Source organism: Pipistrellus hanaki (genome assembly GCF_964339955.1).
Source record: "Pipistrellus hanaki genome assembly, chromosome: 4".
Lineage (NCBI taxonomy): Eukaryota > Metazoa > Chordata > Mammalia > Chiroptera > Vespertilionidae > Pipistrellus > Pipistrellus hanaki.
The window spans coordinates 34516180-34540806 of NC_140506.1; the positions used below are offsets into that span (position 1 = coordinate 34516180).

At 40.7% G+C, this 24627-nt stretch overlaps 1 protein-coding gene across 4 annotated transcripts in view; it reads left to right on the top strand.

Annotated features, from left to right (window-relative positions):
* ARHGEF28 (Rho guanine nucleotide exchange factor 28) overlaps window positions 1-24627 on the top strand; it is a 240885-nt gene that overhangs the window by 130087 nt on the left and 86171 nt on the right. For 3 of the 4 annotated variants that reach the window (XM_084880890.1, XM_084880888.1, XM_084880889.1), the window contains 2 exons: window positions 19101-19222; window positions 23150-23415. In XM_084880890.1, coding sequence (XP_084737016.1) covers window positions 19101-19222; window positions 23150-23415 — 388 coding nt within the window. Of the gene's footprint in view, window positions 1-457; window positions 822-19100; window positions 19223-23149; window positions 23416-24627 lie in introns of those variants that run through there. The other variant, XM_084880891.1, reaches the window with a different exon arrangement.

The window sequence follows — 24627 nt, forward strand, 5'->3', positions numbered from 1 at the left end:
ATGAGGGGAGTTTAATTCTGTATAAAATGTAAAGCTCTCAACCACTTCAGGATTAAAAAGGTGGGGAGACTGGATGTTAAGTGAATTATCAAAGCTGTTTTGGCTCTCAGACCTGAAAAGCTGCCAAACCAGCCAGCGGTATGAAAGGATAGATTGCTCTGGAAAAATCCTTGCCCCAAGTGTGGTGGCCTTCGTTTGCGTGTGCAAGGCGCTTTCTGGCTGTCCACACACATAAATCTCCTCCTTTATCTAACACGGCGCAGGGTGGCTTTTCTGAGAAACGATACCCTAGCTCCAGATCGAAACAATCGCCTGCGTTTGGAAGCTCTGCTTGAATCACAAGCAGCTCTTTCCATCCCCAGTTACCTTTCTTCTTCATTTCCATTTCCAGCCACCAGAAGAGGGGAGTTAATGATTCATTGGCTCCCAATGACCTTTTGAATAACTGGACTGTGATGTGCCAGTGCGACTCAGCTCCATCTCCTTCTCTCCCCCCTTTTTTTCTTCCCTAGTTTGGCTTTAATATTTACAGCCTCCTTCTCGGTCTACATGCCTGAACGCCCGAAGGAAGCAAAACATTTATTGCCTCTCCCTCCCCGTGTTCGCCAGCTTTTCGCTCAGCCCCGTTCCTTCCTTTTACATCACATGGGAGACTCGCCTCCTGGCTGGGACGCCCGGGTTCTTCCTGAGTCTCTACTCAATCTGTTGGATCTGTCGGTCTCACCGACACAAAACGATGGATTCTGACTCAGACTCACCTTTTAACTACTCGTGGCCTGCTTTTCCCAAAATGAAGATCCGACGGAGGGCGTCCAGACAAGGTAGATCACCGGCTCCTTCATTTCCCCCCAGAGCCAAGCCAGGCATCTTCGTATTCTTCTTCTTCTTCTTTGTTTCTTTGCCAAGCTGTTTTCTGACGAAGTACGTGCTTATACATGTCGTTATAAAATTCACTAGGTAAATACTTTACATATAGGCTCCCAAGAGAACCCTACTCCTTCCTATGCTCCTTTCACTATGTGTCTACCTTTCTACCTTTGTGCATGTGTAACTCTCCTTTTAAAAAGAAAAGTGAAGCGAGTTTAGTTCAAGGTGAATGCTTTGGGTTCGCTTAATCAGAGTTACCTTGACAATAGAGTCCTGTGGATTTAAACATGCCTGGCTGTTGTCGGGTATGAAGAGAGCGACACAGGCTCTCAATACCCAGTTTCTGCTTCGTATGTGTTTTGGTTTTTAAGTGTGTATTCACTTTTTATTTTATTTTTATTTTTATTTTTTTTATAAATATCTTGTACTTTAAAAATTGTTCTTTCTTTTTTATACTATTTCATTGATTTTATAGATGCTCTAAGGAAGGGACTTTGTGAAGGTAATTTCAACAAGAAAGCCTGCATATCTCCAGGGGATACAGTCATATAGTAAAAAGTTTAACAACAATTAGCAAGTATGCAAAATCATTTACTGCCAAAGGAACGACAGCCATTTATCTGCAGCGTGATTAATAATGGAGTGGGTTTATACCACCTATTTTCCCTCACCTGCACCCACTCTTGTGGTGTAGGCCTTAGAAACCAAGGGGCAAGTTAGTGTTTGGTAGCGAAGGTGCCCAGAGAATCTGCTGATGGTCCTCGCTGGGCTCAGCAGGTGGAGGTTGCGGCTTTCTGAGATTTACCAGAACAAGAAAGGGAGTCAGTTGGCCCTTTCCGTCTCCTGTCTGGTGCAGGGGCTTGTTTGGTTGTTGTTAATTTAAGGAGAAAGGAACATTTTCATGAGCTTACAAGCAGAAGAGGCGCCTCTGAAAGTGAGACTTCTTTATTCTCCGGAGCAGAATGCCCTCCTGCACCGCCCCATACTTTGCCCCGAGAAAAATGGAGGCTGGCAGTTATTAACACACCTGGTTCTCTTCAAGGATCTTGTTTCCTTCTGCTGAAACAGACGGGTGTGTGTGTTTGTTTGCTCTTTGGCTGGGATCGAGGCCAGCCGCAGGAATAAGATGGCTCGAACATCTGGGGGAGGAGGGTAGAAAGCCTCAGCCGGAACAAACCTCCCGTGCTGCCGGGCTGCCATCCTCGAAACTCTGTCGTGAGGAACTTAAAGAACCTCTACTGTGTTCTATTTTCCTTTTATTCTCTTTTAAAATGTGATGTCTTCTTTGTAGGGATAAAGGACTATGATGTATGCAACTTGCTGTTAATGGTTTTTGGGGGGAGGTGGGGAATACCGATGAGAGAGCATGAGTGTGTGCATGTAAAAGCAAGTTTGAATACAAGTAGAAAATGGGGTGAATTGTTAACAATAGGTAACTCTGGGCAAAGATGATATATTGGTGGTCTCTTTGAATTCTTTCAGCCTTTCTGCAAGCTTGGAATTATTTCTAAATTAGGAAACCTTAAAAAACATTTCAATTACTTCTGAGGAGGAAGCTATATGAAGTCGCTAATACTTTAGAGTGAATATGATTAGTTTGGGTTCATTGAGAACATCTTGAGGGCAGGTACCAGTTCTGTAAGACTGCTATCTCTTTTTGCTAATTCCAGCCCAGTTAATTTTGGGGAAATAATCTGCTTAATATATTTTTGTATTTCTATTACCTGGCTGGCCAACTGGGTGCCTATGGTTTTGGGGACCTGGGTAGCCTAAAAACCCAGAGAGACATGGGGTTAATAATTCGGAAGCCAGTGGAGAACCTGGAGAGTCCAATGGAGTTGGAGGGAATGCATTAATCACGCTCTCCTTTGAAATCCAAAGTTGGAGCCCAGCCACTTGAGCTACAACAGAAAGTCATAACATAGCTATGTGTAAATTAAACTCGATTCAAGTGAAAGCAGGTACCCAGAATATGAGAATGATGAACTGTTTGCTGCTAATAAACAAAAGATAAGTGCAAATAGGTTGGTAGCAGAGAGTTGGGGATCGCCAGACAGTGTCCTATGCTTCCTTTCTTCATTCAGTGGTCACGACCTAGTTGTGAAGATGGGTTTGGTCATCCCATAATGTTAGCTGGACAGGGTCCCAGAACCATAGGTCACAGAGATGACCTGGTCCAGCCACAACAATTTACAGACAAGGGTGATACGGCCCAAATAAGTGAAGTGACAGGGAAATGTTCACATGTTCCACAGGCATCTCCAGAGTGCTGGCTACCGGCATAGAGGGGGGGCAACGTGGGAACTAGACAGATACCGTCCTTATTTACAGGGGTCTTAGCTTTGGGAATGGGTCCCTCATCTCCCATGATCCAGACATGCCACCTACATATGGCAGAAAAACACCATGAAAGCTGATTTTTCCCTTCAGTGCAATGATTGGTTTGTGAAGAGCTATTATCTCTTGTCTCTTAGAGGATGATCCACTTATTTTAGCTTTTAAAACTAATGAGAGTTTAGTTCTGTCTCTTTCTTTTTTTTCCCCTTCTGATCATCACCATCATTCTCAGAATGTAGGTTCCAGTCACCTGGGAAATCACAAAGGAGGTTTTGTGGGCTTGAAATATCTACCTTATTAACAAATTTCTCTCCTGCTTAGTAACAAATATTCTCTTTCATTTTATACTATGCTTTCTCTTCTTGATCCTTCTTGTTATATTATCTTTCTTTTAATACCCTTTCTGTTCTTACTATATCACTGTTCTTTGACAGACACATATACGTACACAAAACTGGCTTATTTAGAGAAATGTGAAAATGTAGAGGATTTGGTAATAAAAGGAAAACTAGATTAGCAGAAACCCATCAATACTTATATATCAACTGAAAAGCATCTAGTACTTACTTATTCTTATGCCTTCAGGAGGAAAAAAAAGGGGGGGGGATATACCTCAGAAGCAGTGCTTTTGGTCATGACCAGTGATGTATACAGAAGGTGGAAACAGTTAGCCAGGCTGTCTCCACTACAGTCCTGGGGTCCTCACGGGTTACCCTTCGTCATTTCACGGGCAGCCCTGGGACAGGCTGTGCTGGGAATCTGGTAGTTAATGACTGGAGTGGGCCAGAAGCCACCACTGTTCTGCTTCAAGGACTCCAGGAATGCCTGGATTTTTGTTTTGTTGGAGATTTTGTTCTCAGTCAGAGATTCAACCAAGAAATGTAATGTGTGTTACGCGAATATTTAAAAATATCAGGATTAGACCTTACCTAAGTTTCCCATAATTATCATTCAGTTTTTAAAATGCGTACTTTCATATACGTAAATCATCAGAACCTGGGGAATGTTGAACTTTGTGCCTCTCATCTCCTTGTATAGCTTCTCTCATTGTCTCCTACTCCGGCTCATATCATATGCCTCTTAATGACACACAGTGTGATAGAGTGCTTTTTAAAACAAGTTTTGTTGGTGCAGCACCAGTCTATGGTTGCCAAAGGAAGGATTGCCTATAGAAAGCTTTACCACCTTGAAGAGCTTAGACAGTGCCAAATTTTTTTGTAGTCATAGCAAAATAACTAATATTTATGTGGTACTTTGTTCATCATAATAAGTAATCACTGTTTATTAAGCTGTGGTAGTTACTTTACATATGTGATATATGATTCTCAAAATAACTCTATAAGATCGATATATCTCTGCTTTACAGGTGAGGAAACAGGCTTAGGGAGTTTTAAAGTTATACCTAAAGCCATACCAGAAATGCATGGTAGAATATGGAAGAAAACGAATGAATGAGTGACATATGTATAAGTAGTTATTCACATGTTATCTTGTAAGAGTCTTGCATGTTAGATGTAGATGTCATCTTCATTTATTATTGGGGGGCTCTAAGGCTCAGAGTAGAGAAATGAGTTGCCCAAGATCAGAGCTAATAAATGGTAGAGCCAGACCTACAACCAGGACTTTGAATTCAGAAGTTTTATTCTTCCTTTACGTTTCACCCCTTCTTAGTAGAGGTAAGGAGGGGAGGGGTAGACTTCAATGGATAGCTACCACCTTATATTCCACAGGTGCCACTGTGTCTCACCATCTTAGATTTCCTTCTCTTGTGAATCTTTGTCTGGGATTAGAGTTGGAAGTGGAAACTCTGGAGATGAAAAATGGGAGTGCTGTTTCTACATCTCGATACACCCAAGCACATACGTATCAAGCACTGACACAGTCATTGGTTGGGGTGGGAAAAGATGGACAGCACTGGCTGGCTGGCTGAAGACAAGTTGAGGAAAGGATGGGATGGGAGTGCTTCCAGTTTGTCCTGAAAAGTTCACAGCTTTGTCTCAGACAAAGAGAGAGAGTTAGAGGATTGATGTGAATTGATGGGAGAGAAGATGAAAATCATGGGGTCACTGTTTTGGCCTATTTCATGAGTTCATTGAGTGTTTGAAGGGCAGGTATGCAGTCCGAAAAATAGTCCCCAACATAGTGGGTATTAAAGGTATGATGGCATTTCAAAAGGTTTAATGATGATTTTTAAAGGTGAGTTACTTTTATCTCATGAATTTATTTGTTTTCTTCTCTTTCCTGCCCTCTCTTCTTTCCTTTCATGAAGTTTCATTGAATACACTCATTGCTTCCACGTATTTATGTGTATTCAATTCAGAAATCCCCCAAAGGATACCTGAGTGCCATAGGAGGAATAAGTCACTACACAAATCCTTATTAAGGAAGAGAAACATTTCATAAAGGTGACCTAACCTGCTAAGATTGCATCGCGCACAATGAAGATAGTGTCCAACCTCACATACAGAGGTTTCAATTTCACTCTCTGCCTGGCGGCCTACCTTTGTCGGCAGAAGGAAGGAGGCCCATTATGAGCCCTTTGCCAAACCACATAGCTATGTATTCTTCATGGCTCACTTTAGTTAAACAAACACTTTGCCAAATATTTGAAACTGTTTTTCCCCCCTTTATTTCGGGCTAGTTCAAATTCTTAGGCAAGGTACATTTCTACATGAATCCCTGTAAGTGGAAGAAAGGGAGGCACTATTCCTATTTAGTACCTCATGTTTGGGAGATTCCCCCCTACCACTCCGGTTTTGGGGGAGGATCAATGGCTGTGTGTTCAGATAGAGCTAGGCAGGAAGTCCCATAGGTCAGGACAGATTACTGTTGAAGTTCAGGGTGAAGAGACCAGTTCAACCTGAGGGCATCATGAAAGGAATGTCATTTCAATAGCTTGTGGTGTCTAGGGAGGTAGTCCCTACAAGCAGAAAGGGGGATGATGCATAGAGTATATCAAAGCCACAGAATATAGCCTGGGCTTGTGTACTGTGGGTCCCTGGTGGTACAGAAACATCGAATGGTGCCAAATGTTGCATTGGTCTGGACCGTTAGTTTTGTCTGGCTAGCGTCCTCCGTCTCTTCACTGCGCAGCACTCTCGTTCTTTAGTGAGCAGCCCTTCACTGCGCTGGCCATGGGTCCACATGCTGCTGTCACTTTCTCATGTGACTTTGCTTTCCTGGAGGCAGTGGGCTCAGCATCCCACCCTGGTGAGCCAGTCACAGCACCTGTGCTGCCTGGCCACAGCTCTTGGTCCAGAGTGAGCACATGACTCAAACTTGGCAATCAGAGCCCTTCCTTGGGATTCTTCCAACTGGAGTTTGGAGAGAGATACCTTCCTTCTCGGGTGGCAGGGGGAGGTCGGAGTTGAAGCCATTAGCTGGGAGAAACCAATGTATAGTAGGAGGAAATACTGCATCGTGGAAAGAGATAACTTCATGAAATACAATCAGTCCTGCTAGATGCCAGGCCCTTGTTCTAGTCTCGGGGGCTCTCTTGCTGCCCAGATGCATCCTTCTCAAGGTTTGGATGTTAAGTTTCTTCGTTTTGTGGACTGCGCTCATGCCTCCAGTGAACCTTTCTCCTCCCATTTCATTTTTGTTTTAGCAAGTTCAGGTGACTATTTCTCCCAGCTAGAAATCTCCAATTTGTCCTTTAAGACATATGTATAAGGAGTTATTCACATGGTTTGAGAGTCCATGGTCTGGAAGTCTTCCCTGAATTCCCTCAGAGTTCATTATTGTATCCTTTGTGCCATGCTGGCTTGTGCTTAATTTTGTAATAGCCCCCTCATTACTGTATTGCAGCTATTATTTAGTGTCTCTCACTCTAAGACATGAACTCCTTGAAGATGAAGACTGGCTGGCCCATTTTCACACCTCCAGTGCCTGGATCATAAGAAGCAGGCAGTAAATATTGAAAATGTATTATGACACAGAGTACTCACACTACACTCAGATATTGCTTATTTTGTCTTTGTTTCTTTATTTTGTCTATAATGGATCTCATTTTTCTTATGAAATCCTACCCTTTAGGCAGCAGGAAGGGAAAAGGGTATATTTTAGTCTAAGAAAATTTGGTCCTATGCAATAATGAAAATAGTCATTATTTTCTGTATTTTTTTTTCTTCCTCCATTCCTTGCTACTCTGGTATTGAATGTGACTTCCTGGAAGTGGGGGGCGAGGGACAGCTGGTGGGAGAAGGAGACAACATGTCTTTGGATGCTCTCTGGGTCCTCCTGGTCTCTGCTGCAGATCTGCTGGCCTGGGCTGTTCCCTCAGCCACGATTGCTTTATTACTGGGTCTTTTGGCACCTGTGACCAAGGTCCTGCAGCTGTATCCTCTCCTTGGTGTTGGTCAGAACCCGGTGATTTTTCTTCACTACAGAAATCTTAGAATCACTGCCTCTGGCCATTGGCTCAGGTGCTTCCCTCTAAACATCTTCTCAAGGATCCTTCCTAGGCACCATGGTGGGTCTTGTGCAGGCTGAGTACCTGACTCAGCCACTTCTTGCTCCTCTCAGAGGCCTGAGGGATCTTAGGGACTCATCCTCACCATATAAGCAGCTAGGAGCAGCCTAGGAAAGCTGGCCCTGGCTGGCCTTGCTGCCTGACCTTGCTCTGCTACCAAGTGTGCTTCGTGGTGGTTGACCTCATGCTAGTGTGGGGCAGCTGCAAGGCGTTCTCCTTTGGAGGAGCCCCAAATGGAAGCGAGGAAAGCCCACCCACCCTCAGAGTAGCCCCTGGCCATCTCTTACAGTTCCCCACAGGCAGGGGAACCGTCTGTCTTATTCCTTTGATCTCATTATTCCTACCAGTGGAAAAGTCTGGTTCTGAATGGTAATGAGTCTCTTATCCGGCTCTCATTCATACTAGCCTACTTTGAGGTGCCCAGAGTTGCTCAGGAGAGTGGAACAAGACTTAGGGATCAAGTAGTTTCCAACCAGGAGAAACCCAGAACCATTCGGAGGAATGCCCGCATTCCTTGGCTTTCATTATTCGAATGAAATAGTGAAATTAGTCATTCATTCATTCAAAATGTTCTTGTTGAGGAAGGACACAAAAAATAAGTGACAGTTATTTGAAAGTTGCTAAGAGAATAGACCTTAAAAATTCTTCACACGGGAAAAAATGTAATTATGTATAGTGATGTTAGCTAGACTTATCGTGATCATTTTGCAATATATACAAATATTAAATCATTATGTTGTACAGTATATCTGCAACTAATATACAAGTGAGAGAACTTACATTTCAATGGAGAGTTCTTTATTTTGCTAGCATGATTTCTTATCTGTAGTAGAACTCAGTTCTGTTTAGGATATTAAGGGGAATTAAAAACACACACATTTCTAGAGAAAGGTACTGGAGAATTGGAGGGCTTTCGACTTTTCAAGTGGACAAAATCATGTTTATGTGCCTAAGTCTTTTCATAAAAGTATGCAGAATTTGTAGGATTTCTTGTAATGATGACATGTAGTTCATTTTTTGTTTTCTTTTGTTTTGTCTGGTGTCACCTAAAGTGGTCTTGTGAAAGTCCTGCCACTTTATTTGGGGTCCTTCACTTCTGTCCTGGTGTTTGTTAAATGGGTTAGTTTTCTTACCCTCAATTTCCTCATTTTCCCTTTCTGTAGATTAATTTGCTTTTGGCCTTAGAGAACTGCATCCAGAAGGAAAGTAACTGCTGATTAAGTGTAATCACACCAAAGTCTACACACCACACATGACTGAACATCTTGATAGTTTGAGGGGAAGCAAGGGCAGGCAAAGGTTGTTATTTACTTATTTAAGATTCTTCTCTCCCAAACATAAACATATGTCCTCTTGAAGGCTACTTCGTGCTACTATAATTAGGAAGGAGAATTTGGGAGAAAACCATTGTTCTTTGAGGAATGTATTTTCTTCCTCCCTCCCTTTCTTCCCACTGCCCACCTCTTTTTCTTCTCCATGCATTATAAGGGGAGAGGCCTGTTTTCTTTTTAAATAATTTTTTTTATTAAAAAATATATTTTATTGATTTTACACAGAGAGGAATTGAGAGGGATAGAGAGTTAGAAACGTCGATGAGAGAGAAACATCGACCAGCTGCCTCCTGCACACCCCCCACTGGGGATGTGCCCTCAACCAATGTACATGCCCTTGACCGGAATCAAACCCGGGACCCTTCAGTCCCCAGGCCGACGCTCTTCCACTGAGCCAAACCAGCTTCGACTCTTTTTAAATAATTTTGATGACTAGACCTTTGGAAACAGCAGGATAGGATCTGATTTTAGAGCACCACATGGTAGCTTGCTATGTAGAATGGGTTTGAACTGCTGTTGCAAGCGGGAGGGCAGGAGGAAGCTGTCATCCCAGCACCTGGGGGTCCCTTCACTCTGTCCTCCACTGTGACTGCTGTTACCAGGAGGCCAGCTCGACCTCATCCCAGACCTCACTCTTCCTTTTACAGGACCTTAGGAGGGTGAGGCAAGGTCTGAGGCTGCATTGCACATTGGATTGATGTTAGAGACTTAGCTCACTTGCAGTGAGGACTGAAATCTTCAGAGGAACCTCAGCTTCTGTGTGACCCACAGGAAATTCCTGGGCTGAGGATTGTTTTGGAATTTGGAAGGATCTGCTCTGTAACCTCAACTCTAATTCAGAAGAGTGAGGCCTAGAGATTTTCCAGGCCATGACCAATATCAGGAAAATCCCAAGAGAACCTTCCAGAAGAATAGACAAGGGATAAATGGCAGTTTATTCCTGAAAATGTTTCCTCTCACCTGTGAGGGTGGGTTTTTTCTTTCTTCTGGGGCACACTCAGATCATTGGTAAAGAGGACAATCTGTGAACTGCCGAATGTGGTAGTTTCCTTTGACTCGGGGGGATTGGAGAGAGTGTGCTCTTGCAAGAGGGGTGTCTGTCAGTGCTCTTGGCATTCTGGTTCTATCACCTAATGGCGTGGGCAGGCTAATCACTCTGCTTGTGCCTCAGCTTTCCTATCTACAAAATGAATGTGATAAGACACGATGTGGTTATGAGGAGTAGGGTTGGCAAATGGGTAAAAATAATACTATGTACTCTCAGATAAAACATTTCCAGTGAATACATTTACATATATCTTATCTGATATGGTGGATTTACCGATAACTTATTTTGCATGAAAATGCTGCAGCTGTTCTTTTACATAGGAGACACATTTTAGACACATGACTTGCTTTCCCCCCTCTTATTTCACATGTAAAAATGTTTATTGTTGGAAATCCAGAAATCACAGAGAGTGAAGAGTTAAAAGTAAAAACCACCTGCAATCCATCATCTAGAGATAGCAGTTAACATCTTGTTTTAACTTTCCAGGCCTTTCTCTTGATTGTTTTGTGTATTGTGTGGTTAAATAAAATGAAATCACACATTTACCATTCTATGAATTTTTCTCAGCAAGATTCACACAGTCATATTCAGGCAGGAAGTCTCCGGTGGTGGTTAACAGGCCCAAGAAGTGAACAAACACATTTAGGCACAAGTCAAACTGTAACACATTAATGAAACTTCCCAATGGGAAAATACCAGACATTGCTCACATACCATTTTCTTTGGCTTAAAATAGGATACTTAGTAACTCCAATTATTAAATAAAATACTTTGCACTACCTAGCAGAGTGTGACCTTGTGAAGTTACTGAAATAGCACCACAGTTCCACAAAATGGAAATAGTAAATAGTATAGCTACACAGGGTTGTTTCAGAGATCAAATGAGTTCGTGTATGTAAATCAGGCAGAATCTGGTTCATAGTGAGTGCTGGATTCACCTGAGCTGCAAGAGTAGTATTACCATTACCCAGCATGGAGCAGGTGTTTAATAGATGCTTACTCTTGGAGTACTTAATATTTTGTTTTTATCCTCTCATTTTAATCCCCCCCCCCCCCCCCTTCCTTCAAGGTCATCTTCCCAGTATCTTTACAAACCTACCTGATCATCCTATTATTCCTTTAGTAAAAGAGTAGTCTAACTGACATTTTAAAGAGATTAAAGAGTTCATTCTTGGGCTGCTACCAGAAGGCATTTCGATGGGCCCCATAGGAAGTGCTAGCATCTGTGGTGTTCTGCACAACGGCAGAATGTGTTCCTAGCTTGGACTCCAACTAAGAAGTTACTTGTCCTACCAGGAGGGGCAAAGTAGAAGATGCGGGACAAAACATAGAGGTGACAGGCAGGTAGGAAGGACTCTGATGAAGACAGCCTGGTGGCTGTTTAGGGACTTCTGAGGGGAAGTCCTGAGGAATAGTTCATAATGACTGTACTGTGCTTTGAGGAGATTTTAAAGAGTCATAGATGGAGGCTGAGGGACCTGGCAGTCAGTAGATACTCAGTACATGTTGATAAAGAGAATGAATGGATGAAAGAAATAAGAAATTGACATTTCTATCACATCTTGGGGTAAAACAAGAATCACTGGGAAATCCACAAGACCACTCCCAAAATGTGAGGAAATTTTACCAGACCAGAGGTCATTGTACCTGGCACAAGGAGATTCTTTTCTCAATGAGAAAGAATTCACTCCTTCAGAAAATATATGTTGGTATCTACTACGTGACATGGCTCTAGGCATTAGGAATACAGTGAACGAAGAGTTCTAGCCACTGTTCTCATGGAGCTTACATTCTAATGGAAGGGAACAAATAATAAACGGTAGATACAATGTACAAGGTGATGATATATATAATAAGGGAAAATAAAGCAGGGCTTAGGGGGTGCTATTACATATATAGTATATATATATATATCTATTATATTACATATATAATGGTCAGGCAGAGACTCTTTGATAAGATGACACTTGAGTAGAGAGCTAAAGAAGGTGAAGAAGGAAGACATCTGGATATAAAGGAGAAGAGCAATCTTGGTAGTGAGAACAGCAAGGACAATTGGCCTGAGACATAGAGCAGCAAAGCCAGAGTGGCTAGAGTAATCAGCAGCTTCAGAGAGGTTGGATGAGCGTGTGTTTAGTGTGATATTGTAATTTATAATGAGAATACATATTTTGTCTTTGTCCCCATTTCTGGCACAGAGCTCCTAAAACCCTTGAAATGTCTTAAGTGATGAGTGTGATAAAGATGTATTTTGTTATGTTAATGAGGTGGCTTTTGGACCATTGCAATGGTCTAGGCCAGCGTTTTTCAACCGCTGTTCCGCGGCACACTAGTGTGCCGCGAGATGTGCCGTAGGTGCAGACAAGACAAGAATTTTATAATTTTTCACTATTTTGTTTACTTAATATTTCATAATAAAGTAATTATAAAATACTTTCTTTGTGTTTATTTGATTCCTATTCAAGAGAATTACTTTATATATAGTCAATATAGGCACAGAGTTAAATTTTTTAACATTTTCTAATGGTGGTGTGCCTCATGATTTTTTTCATGAAACAAGTGTGCCTTTGCCCAAAAAAGGTTGAAAAACACTGGTCTAGGCAAGAGATGGTGGTAGCATGCCTTGGGGTGTCAGTGGAGATGATCAGAAAAGGTCAGATTCTGGATCTGTTTGATTGTGACAGATCAGTCAAGACAACTCCAAGGAAGAACAGAGCTGGCATTTACTGAGAAGAGCAAGTCAGTGTAGGAGGGAAAATCAAGAGTTCTGTTTTGCATCTGTCATGCTTGATGTGGCTGCTGGACCATTCAGTGGAGATTTTGAGGAGATAGTTATAATTCAGGGGAGAGGTCTGGGTTGGAGGTGAAGAGTCATTCTGTAATGGTGTATGATGCCATGTTGTTAGACGAGCCATGGAATGAGTGGAGAGAGAAAGAGAACAAGAGGATTGGTCCTAGAGCGCTGCTACCTGCCCAAATCTAGAAGATGAAGACGACTGAGAAGGAAAGGCCAGGAAGGCAGAGAGTGGTGTCCCAGAGGCAAAGGGGGAAAGGGAGCAATCAAGTGTATCCAATGCTGCTGTAGGTCACAGCAGGCGAGGCCCGACCACTGCATTCTGTGATAGCAAGGTCACTGGTGACTATGATGTAGAGTGCTGGGAACAGAACTCTAAAGTAAGTCTTACTCACAAATACCATAAGATTCCACTTACAGGTAGAATGCAAAGGACAATATAAATGAGAAAAAAAAAAAACAGAAACAGACTCAGTGATACAGAGAACAGACTGATGGTGCCAGAGGAGAAGGGAATTGGGGGACTGGGTGAAAAAGGTGAAGGGATTAAGAAGTACAGATTGGTAGTTACAAAACAGTCATGCAGACGTAAAGTACAGCACAGGAAATATAGTCAATAGTATTGTAATAACTCTGTGTGGTATCAGGTGGGTATTGGCAATATCAGGGGGAATATTTTGTAAAGTATACAATTATCTAACCACTATGCTGCACACCTGAAACTAATACACAATAATATTGAATGTAAATTGCAACTGAAAGAATTAAGAAATAAATAAAATAATAATAAAGACTTAGGCAAAAAAGAAAATAAAAAGTCTTACCTATTTTGTGGTGGGTAAGACTAAATCCTGCTGTGTTCATAAACTTTTAGGTTTAAAGCAAAACTGAATGAATGAATGAAACCAACTGTCCAGCCATTGTTAAGAGATATCTGGACTGAGAGGCCCTCTCTTGAGTTTCGCAGGCCAGAGCTTGGCACCCAGAGTGGGCCAAACCAGGTCAGCAGCAGGTTTGCAGAAGCTGCCTTGGCCGGGTTTGTTGATGTCTGGGTGTGGGTCTCTTACATAACCACGCAAGTAGGCCATATTTTCCTTTCGCTTCAAGGCTCTTTGCTTCTTGAGGGAGAGTTGGATTTCCTTATAAATCGGGTGGCAGAGGCCCTAGGCTGGTCTGTGCCCTTCACTGTTTCCTGCCAGATTTGGGGTAGTTGTAAATGTCAGAGAAAAGGGCGGCATCTGGAGCTGCCTCTCTCTCTCCACACTTACGAGCACTGGTTACCCTTCCTGCTGTGGGTGAAACAGGCCTACGTTCAGTTGTCACCTAGCTGGAGCCTCTGTACAGCAAGCGAGCGCTGATGAAAATGCTGTTGCAGGGAGTCCTAGTACGGTTTCACAGATCACATTACAAAGCCCTGAGAATAGTGGGAGAGGGGCGAGCTGGGGATCCCCTCGGAGTCACTGTTTACCCTCTGGCGCTCGGCAGTGAGAGCCTGGCCCAGGTCCACGTCGTCATGTCAGAACACGGCAGTTTCTGAAATCCTCCCTTTCTTCTTGAGAAATGCTGTCTCTGGTGGTTTGACTTTATATTTTGTTTGTCCTGCTGCTGGACTCTCTCCTGTTTCATGAGATCTCACCCGTGAGTCGTTGCAGGTAACTCTAACTGGGTAGTTTGACTTTGTTTATCAGTTACGGTGTTCAGGATGGGCTTTTCTTAACACCAGCTAAGCCAGAAATGAAAGAGTGACAACTTTTTTTTTAGCTCTTTGTGTAGCAAATGGAATATTTTGTGAGTTCCAATTGCCTTGGGTTGGTTCTAAACATGTAAAGTTATAACCATGGTTGAAACATTTTTTTTAAAGCATTGAAATTACATAAAGTATTAAAACTAGACAACCTCATTTTCTTGTATGGCAATGTCAAGCATTTCCCTAGTGCTTCCTTTGTGTCGGATTATGTTCTAATAATTTAAAGTAAAAATCATTTAATCCTTATGACAATACTAATAAATAGACATGTTATCATTCCTATTTTACACATAGGAAATGGAGACACAGAAAGGTTAAGTAATTTGCCCAAGGTCACACAGCTAATAGATGATTGAGTGGGGCCTTGAATCTGGGCAGGCCAGGGCCCATGCTCTTAACTTCTGCAATGCATTGCTCTTCATCATTTTAAAATTTGCAGCTATATGGACGGGAGTTGAGTTAACTATTTATAAAATATCATTCACTCATTTTTTAAATTCTTATTGAACTTTTTGGAGTAACATTGGTTAGTAGAATTATATAGATTTCAGGTGCATGATTCAGTAATACATCATCTATATATTGTATTGTGTGTTCCTCACCACAAGTAAAAAAAAAAATAGCATTAATTCAAGACAGCTGATTCTTACTGCAAATTACATCTATAGGTTCATTGAAAAAGAACCTGAAGGACTTCTTTTGGCAATAATTTTTCACTTAAATTGCTACTAAAGTGGTTACATATGGAAGCAATAAAATCATATATCTTACAAAGATCAGGTTTCTTAAGAAAACAAAACCATGGTAGCTTTTTCTTTGTAATGGGCTGAAATCGTGCAGCAACGAGCCACTTTAATATAGGTAGCTGATGTTTATTTGAAAGTACCTTTAAAGACTTTTTTCACAATAAATCTTATTCTGCTGGTCTGAAGCTCATTATCTGCAGTGATTATGTTGCAGTTAATAAAAGAGTAGAGGTCTTACACGCCTGTCATCTTCTGATTTGTCAGTGTCTCTTCACTTCCAGATCCTATTATCTGTTGGTGTCCTTTGACAAGCATGAGCCATGGCTGCCCCAGACAGTTATAATGCAAAGGCCTTCTGGGACAATTTTATAAATAGTTGCAATGAGTAATCCAGCAAATCTACATGGTTGTGGGTGACAGATGGAGAGAGGAGACAGATTTCCCCTTGTTACTGTTATATTGTCATGTGCCCCCTCCCCTCAAGCCCCCATAAGACTTAGTGCATCCATACCTAGTGGACAGGATGATGACACTCTCCAGGCCAAGTTTTCCAAAGTGTAAGGTAAGTTCTTCTGGGCTCCATCGGACTTGGAGATGGTATCTTAACCTAACATTAGATGACATCGAATCACATTGTAAGGGAGATATTTCTTTTTCACTTTTCTTTTGACCTTACTGCTCATTCAAGGAGAAAGTGGGTTTGTTGCCACTGCATCTTTAACATTGCTGAATCCTGCAGAACCTCCCTGTGTGACAAAGAGCAGGCACTGGACAAGCTCAGCTCTCATGGGCAATTGTGTTTAGTCAGAATGCAGTTTCACTGTTTTGTTTTTATTATTTTATTATACACTGGCACCAGACCATTTGGGGTAGTATTTCATTTGGTTCTATGTTTTAAAATTAAATATGTCAATTATTTGCATATGGTTTATTAAATATCTAGCACAATTCCCATTTTCAGTAAGGCCAGGAATTTCTTGGAAAATTGGTTTTATTTAAAGAGAAAAAGGAGAGTTAATCTAAAGACAAGTTGTAGAGCATAGAAAAATACAGAATGAGATATAGATATGGAAAATTGTGCACTTGGTAGAGGAATGACAAAAATCTTTGTCTACTATCTGCTATGGTTAATTTTGTGGAGATCACAATTTCTTCTTTGAAACTCTTGGGACCAGGCTTGTTTTGGAATTAGGAATGTTCATATTTTTTGGTGTAGTGCTTGTAATATATGTGCTATGAGTCCTGTTGGAAACACCGGGGCAATGCCATCATCAAGCACGATAATAATTCTGCAGCAGGAGGTATGCCCGTTCACACTGAATAGGGGTAAATGGAGACTTTACATGACCTCGTGTGGATTCAGGTTAGATTTTGCCACCGCGTTTTTGAACCAAACTTGAGGGGAAGGGATAAGTTTTGATTTTTCAGAGATTTTCGGATTTCAGAATTTCAGATAAGAGATTATGGGCCTGTCTTGTAAATAAATCACATCATTTTCCAAAACACTGATTAAGTCAATCATGCAGAAAACAAATTAGATTCCAACTCAGTCAAAGTAACTAAAGTAACTCTTCCACCTTTGAGTTTATTTTTACTGCCTGGGTATGATTTCCTTATAGATTCTGACCTGCCACCGAGGGCCAGGTAGATTTGTTTGTGGAGGAAAAGTTGAATCCGAATGACTTTTACCTGAGTCTGTGTAAACAGAAGTGGTTCCTGGTCCCGCTCATCCTTGAAGTGAGGGTCGGTTGTGAGCACAGAGCTGGCTGTCTTGGTAGTTCAGAGCATGGCTGTTGGACGGCTGGGCAGTACATACACTGGCACCAGACCATTTGGGGTAATATTTCATTTGGTTCTCTGTTTTAAAATTACATCTGTCAATTATTTGCAGATGTTTTATTAAATATCTTGCTAGTTCCTTAGACTAATGATCAATGAAGTTTTGATTCGGCAGTGATGGAAGTGGTTAAAAGGGGCATCACCAGCCTCCCACGTGTGATGGCAGACATGCCAGGTGTGTTACCGTCTGTGAACTTAGGACAGGAGAGCAGTTAAGCTGGATTAATTACCCTTCAGAGGACCATGTTGAGTTATTTATGATTGTTTTTCTAACATGCTGTACAATGACAAATGAGCAAGTATTTTCTTACCTCAGAACACAGTGAAAGGGTTTTGTCAGGTTTTTGATTTATAACCTTTGGAACGTGCTTTTATTTTGTGTAATTAGAATAAAAATGTATAGTAATTGATCATAAAGGTTACTCTTGTGAAGTGTTTGTGGGCTTTGTGTGTTATGTTGCTAGCTATTTAAATAAATTGATAGGAGAAGACATGATAGATATGATGAGATAGTGTTTTACATTTCCATTGTATATTTCCTCAAGGAGCTTAATAAAAATTCTCAGTTGGGTGTTCTGTGGGGAAGAGAGAGATTTAGATGGAGGATCTGAAGCCAGAGCTACTTGGCTCATACAACTCATATATCTTTATAACTTCTGTAATGTCATCTGGGATCTTCTATGAAAGAATAGAATTTTTTTATTCCTACCGTAATACATCAGCCCAACAGTTATTAATATCTAAAATTTTTTTCTGATTCAGTTTCATGGGTTTACTTGGGTTTTATGCTATGACATAGGTAAGACATGTCATATACTATGACATGGAATAAGTGCCATCTCTGATGGAATAAAGGCAACATGATTCCTTTTGTATTCATGCAAGAAAACTCAATGGAATGTCAGTGAGGACGTCATTCGCTATGGATATAACTTTGAATCTATTCTATTAAATTAATTTACAGGTATGGATAATTTATTATAACACCCTATGATTAATATGAATGGCCTTGTACATCACTAATGGCTTTGTACCTCACACTGAACATGGTTAAAACCACTACTAACAAAATATAATGGTAGTGACAATGTTTATTGAGCACTTACTAAGTACGTAAGCATGTGTTAAATGCTTTACATGTCTGAATTAATTTAATCCTCATAACTATACAATGAGGAAGAGCAATAATAATCCACTTTTACAGATGAGGAAGCCCTGTAAAGGTATCTGGAGATTAAGCAATTTAGCCAAAGACACAAGAAATGAAGCATTCTGGCTTCTCTATGTTTTATTGCCTTTAACTTTTGTTCCCTACAAATACAGTAACACCTCAACTTTCTGGAACTCCTCTTGGAGCAACCTCATCTATTTGGAACAAAGCTGAGGACAGACAAGCAAGCAAAAACATTTCTGTAACTGAAACGGAAGCAAAGCTGTGTCTGTGGGAGGATGCATATTCAGCAGGCACTCCAGAGCCAGAACTACGAGGCTGAGCGCCATCTCGGGTCCTTTAGAAAAGGGTCTGGAGCCTGAACACCTCAGTGGCATCTGAGGGTCACAGTGCAATCACTGGTGCTTCCAAGTGATTCATAAAGTGAATTTTAGTTCAATCTGTTAGAAATGGAAAGCAAAAATCTCATTGATTTTATGAAAATCTCTCATGATTAGCAAACTAGTGCTTGAAATGGGCATATACTTATCTAGAATGGCGCATTCTTTAGGACGGTTTTAGATACTGAGAAGGTTTGGATGCAGAAAATAAAATACTTGCAGATAGTTCTGAATAAGTGGAGATAGCAAAGTGCCATCTTTAAAAAATATAACCTTGATTTTTTTCCTTCTAGTTCAATTAGGAAGGAAAAGTTTGACTGTAAAATAAGTTCCTCCACTTTATTTCTCCTGTTTTCACTTTCCCTCTAGATCGCTCCTGTGAGATCCTCAAAAAGTCCAAGCAGCCCTCCTCGTTCCATGCGGCCAGTGGGCTTTCTGACATGCTGAACGGCGGCGATGAAGTCTATGCTAACTGTATGGTGATAGATCAGGTAAGGCGTGACTGGTGTTCCCAGGAGGATCCGCCCTCTTTCCACGCCCGGGCATGTGAGAGACGGATTCAGCATGGCTGTGTTCCTCTGGAAGTTTTAGCCCAAGTGCAGCCCTGGTGAGGCTATAGTGGAGTCTCATCATGTGAGCATTTAACCGAGGTCCTTCCTTGAGTACAGCACACCTTCCCCAAGGCGCACCGCGAGGGAGGGGCTTTTGACACCACCCAGAGAGAGGGGTGTGAGAGCTCTTTTGTGGGGCCAACATAGGAAATGCCAACTGGGAGCCAATTTCTTCTCTGCAGCTTGTCAAAAAAAACAACAACAAGGTGTGTGTGATTTGCTCTAGCAGTATTGGTATTCAAAGCCAGCAAGAGCTGGGTGAGCAAGAGCTTGACGCCAGCCCCATAGGATGCTGTCATATAAATTACTGGTTTAATCCTTAGGACACACCTGTTAACAGGTGGCAGAGCTTTAATATTAAAGCAGAATGGTGTCGTGTTACAGGGAAGCTGGAACCCTTCAGAGCTCCCCGCCCATTCCCTGATAGAGATTTGTGAGTGAACGCTCATGAAGGCAGGTGGTTTGTGCATCTACATATGGATTTATCCTCCATTCTTTTCTGAAGCTCAGTGACTCTTGATTAAAAATTTTTTTTTTAATTTGTCTTTAATGTTAAAAGTATTATTCCCCCCATGGGCCTCCTTCACCCCACTCCCATCCCCCAAAATAGTTATCCATCAGAAGATTTCTGCATACTCTAATTTATGGTAGATTTAAGGGATTCAAGGGTAATTTTGACAACATAATTTCTGTTTTATCCACTAACTTTAAAGCCTAATTCCCATATAAATGCACCGTATATATCCTCGTTGAGCAATATGGTATTTTACCCTTTTTGTTGTTAGTATGTGTAATTATACCTTATTACTTTTAGATGTTTTTTGTGATATAAACATTTTTTTTTCTGTCTACTAGATCTCAATTTCACCTCCTAGTCCAATATCTCTGCTTTTTTGCTTTTTGTGTTATAAAACACTATTACCTCAAATGCATCATAGAAATGCATAGGGTGGGACAATATTCAAAATGACTGAGACATGAGCATGAGGACATGGACATTAGGCTATGAAAACTGGTATATGTTTTGGTATAAAGAAGCTGAATGTGGACCTGTTTATGAAATATAGTATGAAGCACAGAGTTTAGGACAAAGTGGGAGTTCTGGGGACATTTTTTGAAGATACAGGCTAATTGGACAGGGTGTGCTCTAGCCATGTTCTGATTTTACTGCTTTTATTCTGTTGCCTTATTTCCTAAGCATTTGTATGAAATGCTTCTTGAGTTATTTATTTATTTATTTTTTTGGTCTAAACCTCAGTGAACACTAACATTTTCACTTACCTCAAGTAACTAAAATTGTACAACTCTATTAGGAGAGAACTGTGTCTTTATGTGTTCTAAGATACAACAAAAATACATTAAAAAAAACATTAAACAAGGTTCTTACAAGGGTATTTCTTAGATCACAAGATCTCACACATCTAGAGGAAATGATGAACAACATAGACTGATGAACAAAAACAGACTCAGAGAAAAAGAAGCACCGAACAGACTTTCAAACCTCAGAGGGAAAGTAGGGGAGGGTGGGGATAAAGGGGAAGAGATCAACCAAAGGACTTGTGTGCATGCATATGGGCCTGGCCAGTGGCCATGGACAACGCGGGGGGGGGGGGGGGGGATGTGAGGGCATATGTAGGGAGGGGTTTGGGATGGGATTGGGGGGATGAGGACAATTATGTGATACCATAATCAATAAAAAAAAATGGGGAAAAATAAATAAATAAATAAAATCATAGTACTATGAAAAAACAAAACAAAACACTAAACATGGAGTTAGAATGTGATTGTTTGGGAATGTTTCAAGTGAGAGAAGTATCGCTCTAATAATGTGAAGCATACACTTGAAGAGAACTCAAGCAGGCTAAATGGTAAACTGAAACATAGCAGAGGATTGCTAAATTCATGCAATGAAAACAGAAATGAAACTAAAAACCTGGATACAAATCACAAAGTTCTCTATGTCAGTGTGCTATAGTTACCATATCATTTATCTCACTGTCCCTATCCATTTGAAGAGCAAGAACAGAGAGTCCAAATTCTGCATTTTTTAGGCAATTTCTAGCAATATCTACAAAAAATCTTATCTGTTTCCTTGATCCACTCAACTTGGCACAGAAACCTAAAAAGATTGCTAGCTTGTTTGCAATGCTGCTTCCTGTAAATTCTCAAGGTTATCAACCTACTTGATAAGGCAATTCACATGACAAAGCTACTTTGAAAATTACCCTGTCATATTGACTACTTTGAAAACAACAGCATTGTATTTGGACATTATTTCAAGCCTGCTTAATTCAGTAAAAAGAATCTCTGTATCCTCTCTTTTAAAACTCCTCAAATGTTAATATTTTACTTAATTATCCTCTGCATATGTGCTGTGTGTGCGCAAATGTTTAAGACATATACATATTCTTTAACTATCTGAGAGCAAATTGAAAATATGGTATCCCTCAATCTTTGGTGGTGCATCTTCCTAAAAACGCAGGCATTCTCTTACATACGCATGTGTAGTTACCAAAACCAGGGAACCATCATCTCTAAAGTACTATTAGCAGTGCACAGATCTTATTAAATTTTAGCCAGTTGTCTCAAAGTTCTCTGTAGCAAAAATAAATTCAACTACATGGGTTGTAATGAGTTGTCATGTGTTTTTAGTCTCCTTTAATCTGGGACAATTCCTTAGTCAACTTTTATGACATTGATAATTTTACCAGTGATGTTACCTTGGGTCTACCAAATTTTCAATGAAGTCACTATTTAAAAAAAATTAAGTATCTTGTGGGAGACAGTTTTTAGTCATTGCAAATATCCTGTTATTCATTTGACTTGAACCCATCAGTTTGAGCATTGTGGGATTGTTTTTGCCTTAGTAAATTATCATTATGATGGTTGATTTAAGACCCTAAATCTCCCCCTTTTGCTTCATTTCCCCTTCACCACCCTATATGTAAATAGTGTCATATTCTCTCTCTCTCTCTCTCTCTCTCTCTCTCTCTCTCTCTCTTCTCTTTTCTCTTCTCTTCTCTTCTCTTCTCTTCTCTTCTCTTCTCTTCTCTTCTCTTCTCTTCTCTTCTCTTCTCCCCCCCCCCCCCCCCAGAAGTGATGCCTTTTGAGGAGTGACGCCTCAGATCGCCTGTGTTTTTAAGTCCCTTTCTTATACAGGTGCTTTGATCAACTGGAACTCTTGTTTCACATGTGGACTTCCTCTTCCCATGATAATTGTTAGATCAATCTTAGGCCCTGTTCTCTGCCATGCAGATTTTTTCAGACTGTCCTTTCTGCAAATATTGATGGTAAGGGCATGACAGATTGCTTGCTGAGATTCGGTGTTTATTTCACTATTTCCATGTAATTTGAATTTCAGCGCATTTTCTGTCTTCTACCTATGCTAAGTCCATGCATCTTCTGTAGTTTTATTCTCATTTTTGTTTGGTAGTGTTTTATGTGACCACCACTACCTTGTTTACTCAAATTCCTATAAAATGCTTTTTAAATCAAGCTGCCTGCTCCTTAGTTGTTGTTTTTATTTTTATTTTTTCTTGAGTATTTAAAGCATTTCCTCTCATTTTGAGTCAGTGGTTCATAAAATCTTAAAATGCTCAGTTGTTCTTTTTCCTTTTGTGAATTATGGGATAGCAACCAGGTGAACATGATAGAATTATCTGCTTATAGAAAACAAAACAAAAACAAGAGCAAATATGACAAGATAAATATAGTGTAAGGTTCTTAAATTGGGAGAAATTTATTCTTAGCTAAGTGTATCTGTCCTGCTTTTGCTTAGTGAATGCTTTTCTTTCTTTTGTCTTCCAGGTTGGTGATTTGGATATTAACTATATGAACTTAGAGGGAATCACTCCGGACACCTGCCCTGAACCCATGGGCTCTGCTCTGACACCTCAGAGCGGCAAGCATATCCTTCCCACTGAAACCAGCCCTGGTGAGAACAAGGAAGGGACGTCAAGTACGGAAGCCCAACAGTCCTTCACATCGCCATCTGGTCCATGTGCTTCCAACTTAAACCTTCCTTTTGGTCTTCATGGGTTTGAAAAGGAACAGAGTCATCTAAAGAAAAGAAGGTAAGGTACTCTCTTTTAGAGGAAAAATGTAGAAAACCAAAGAACCTTGTAGTGAAAATTGGAAAATTCTATTTTATTTCCTATTGTCCCCACCATTTTGTCTCTACATAAAAATGTGTCCTTTAACGTTTCTATATTCCTTGATTTGAAAGTAAGACAGTTAAGGAAACTGGTTTTGATATGATATGATAGTATATATTTATGTGTGTATACATATGCATGTTTGTATTTTTCACTTGTTTCTTGTCCATCCGTTCATGGTCTGTTTTCTTTAGGAAATAGACCAATTTCTCCTAATGTCATTTTATTCTGCTGTCCACTTTCCCTAGATAATAGCTAATTTTTCTCCTCCAGGTCCAAGGCCTCTGATTATATGCATTTTCTCACATAGAATCTGCATCAGAATGAATGTAGAACACACACACATGCGTGTATATATAATTACTTATCTATGAATGAATATACACATAGGTAAATAAGTATTCAGCAGAGATTCATTGGTCAGAAAGAAGAGTGGGGGAGGGGAAGCAGCAATCTCCAGGTGCCAACCTCTGTGCTGTACTTTTCACGGATATATAAGCACTTGAGGTTGGAACACTTTATAATAGGTGTTGGTACCAAGGGTAATATCCAATACATAAATAACGAAAGATTTTCTTTAGATTTGTATTTTTTGGAATTATAGTTTAAAAGATGCTGAGTAGTCATGGCTATAAGTTAAGATGATGGGTTCTCCACATGTCTGCTTGTGACAAGAGGCAGTCAGTCAAAGACAGAGTCTATACAGTTCTGCCCACACAGGTTGAACTGTGTGTTGTTAGTACATTCTCCTGGGATCCTTGGGATCTTCCCAGTCTGTGATCCAGTCTCTAGAAGTGAATGAGCTCTTTAGGAATGGAGGTTGGAAAAGGTGCACGTGGTCTCTTGTTCTGCTTATGCAAACATTTTCTGATGATGGTCCTGTTCTGGCACATTTAAACATCTCACTGCTGCCGCTAGAATTTTGCCATCTTAAAATATGAGAAAAATTATCCAGTTTGAATAAAGGCAGCTAGGAACCTCGGTAACAATGTCACAGCTGATGGGGGATGGTGGGCGAGGGTGGCAGATAAGGAGAGGAAGATGTACTGAGAGAAAAACCTTCCAGCTAGGGTTGCGGCCACTGTCTCCTGCACATTCTGTCTCCTCTGAGAAATGTAGGAATGAGAAAAA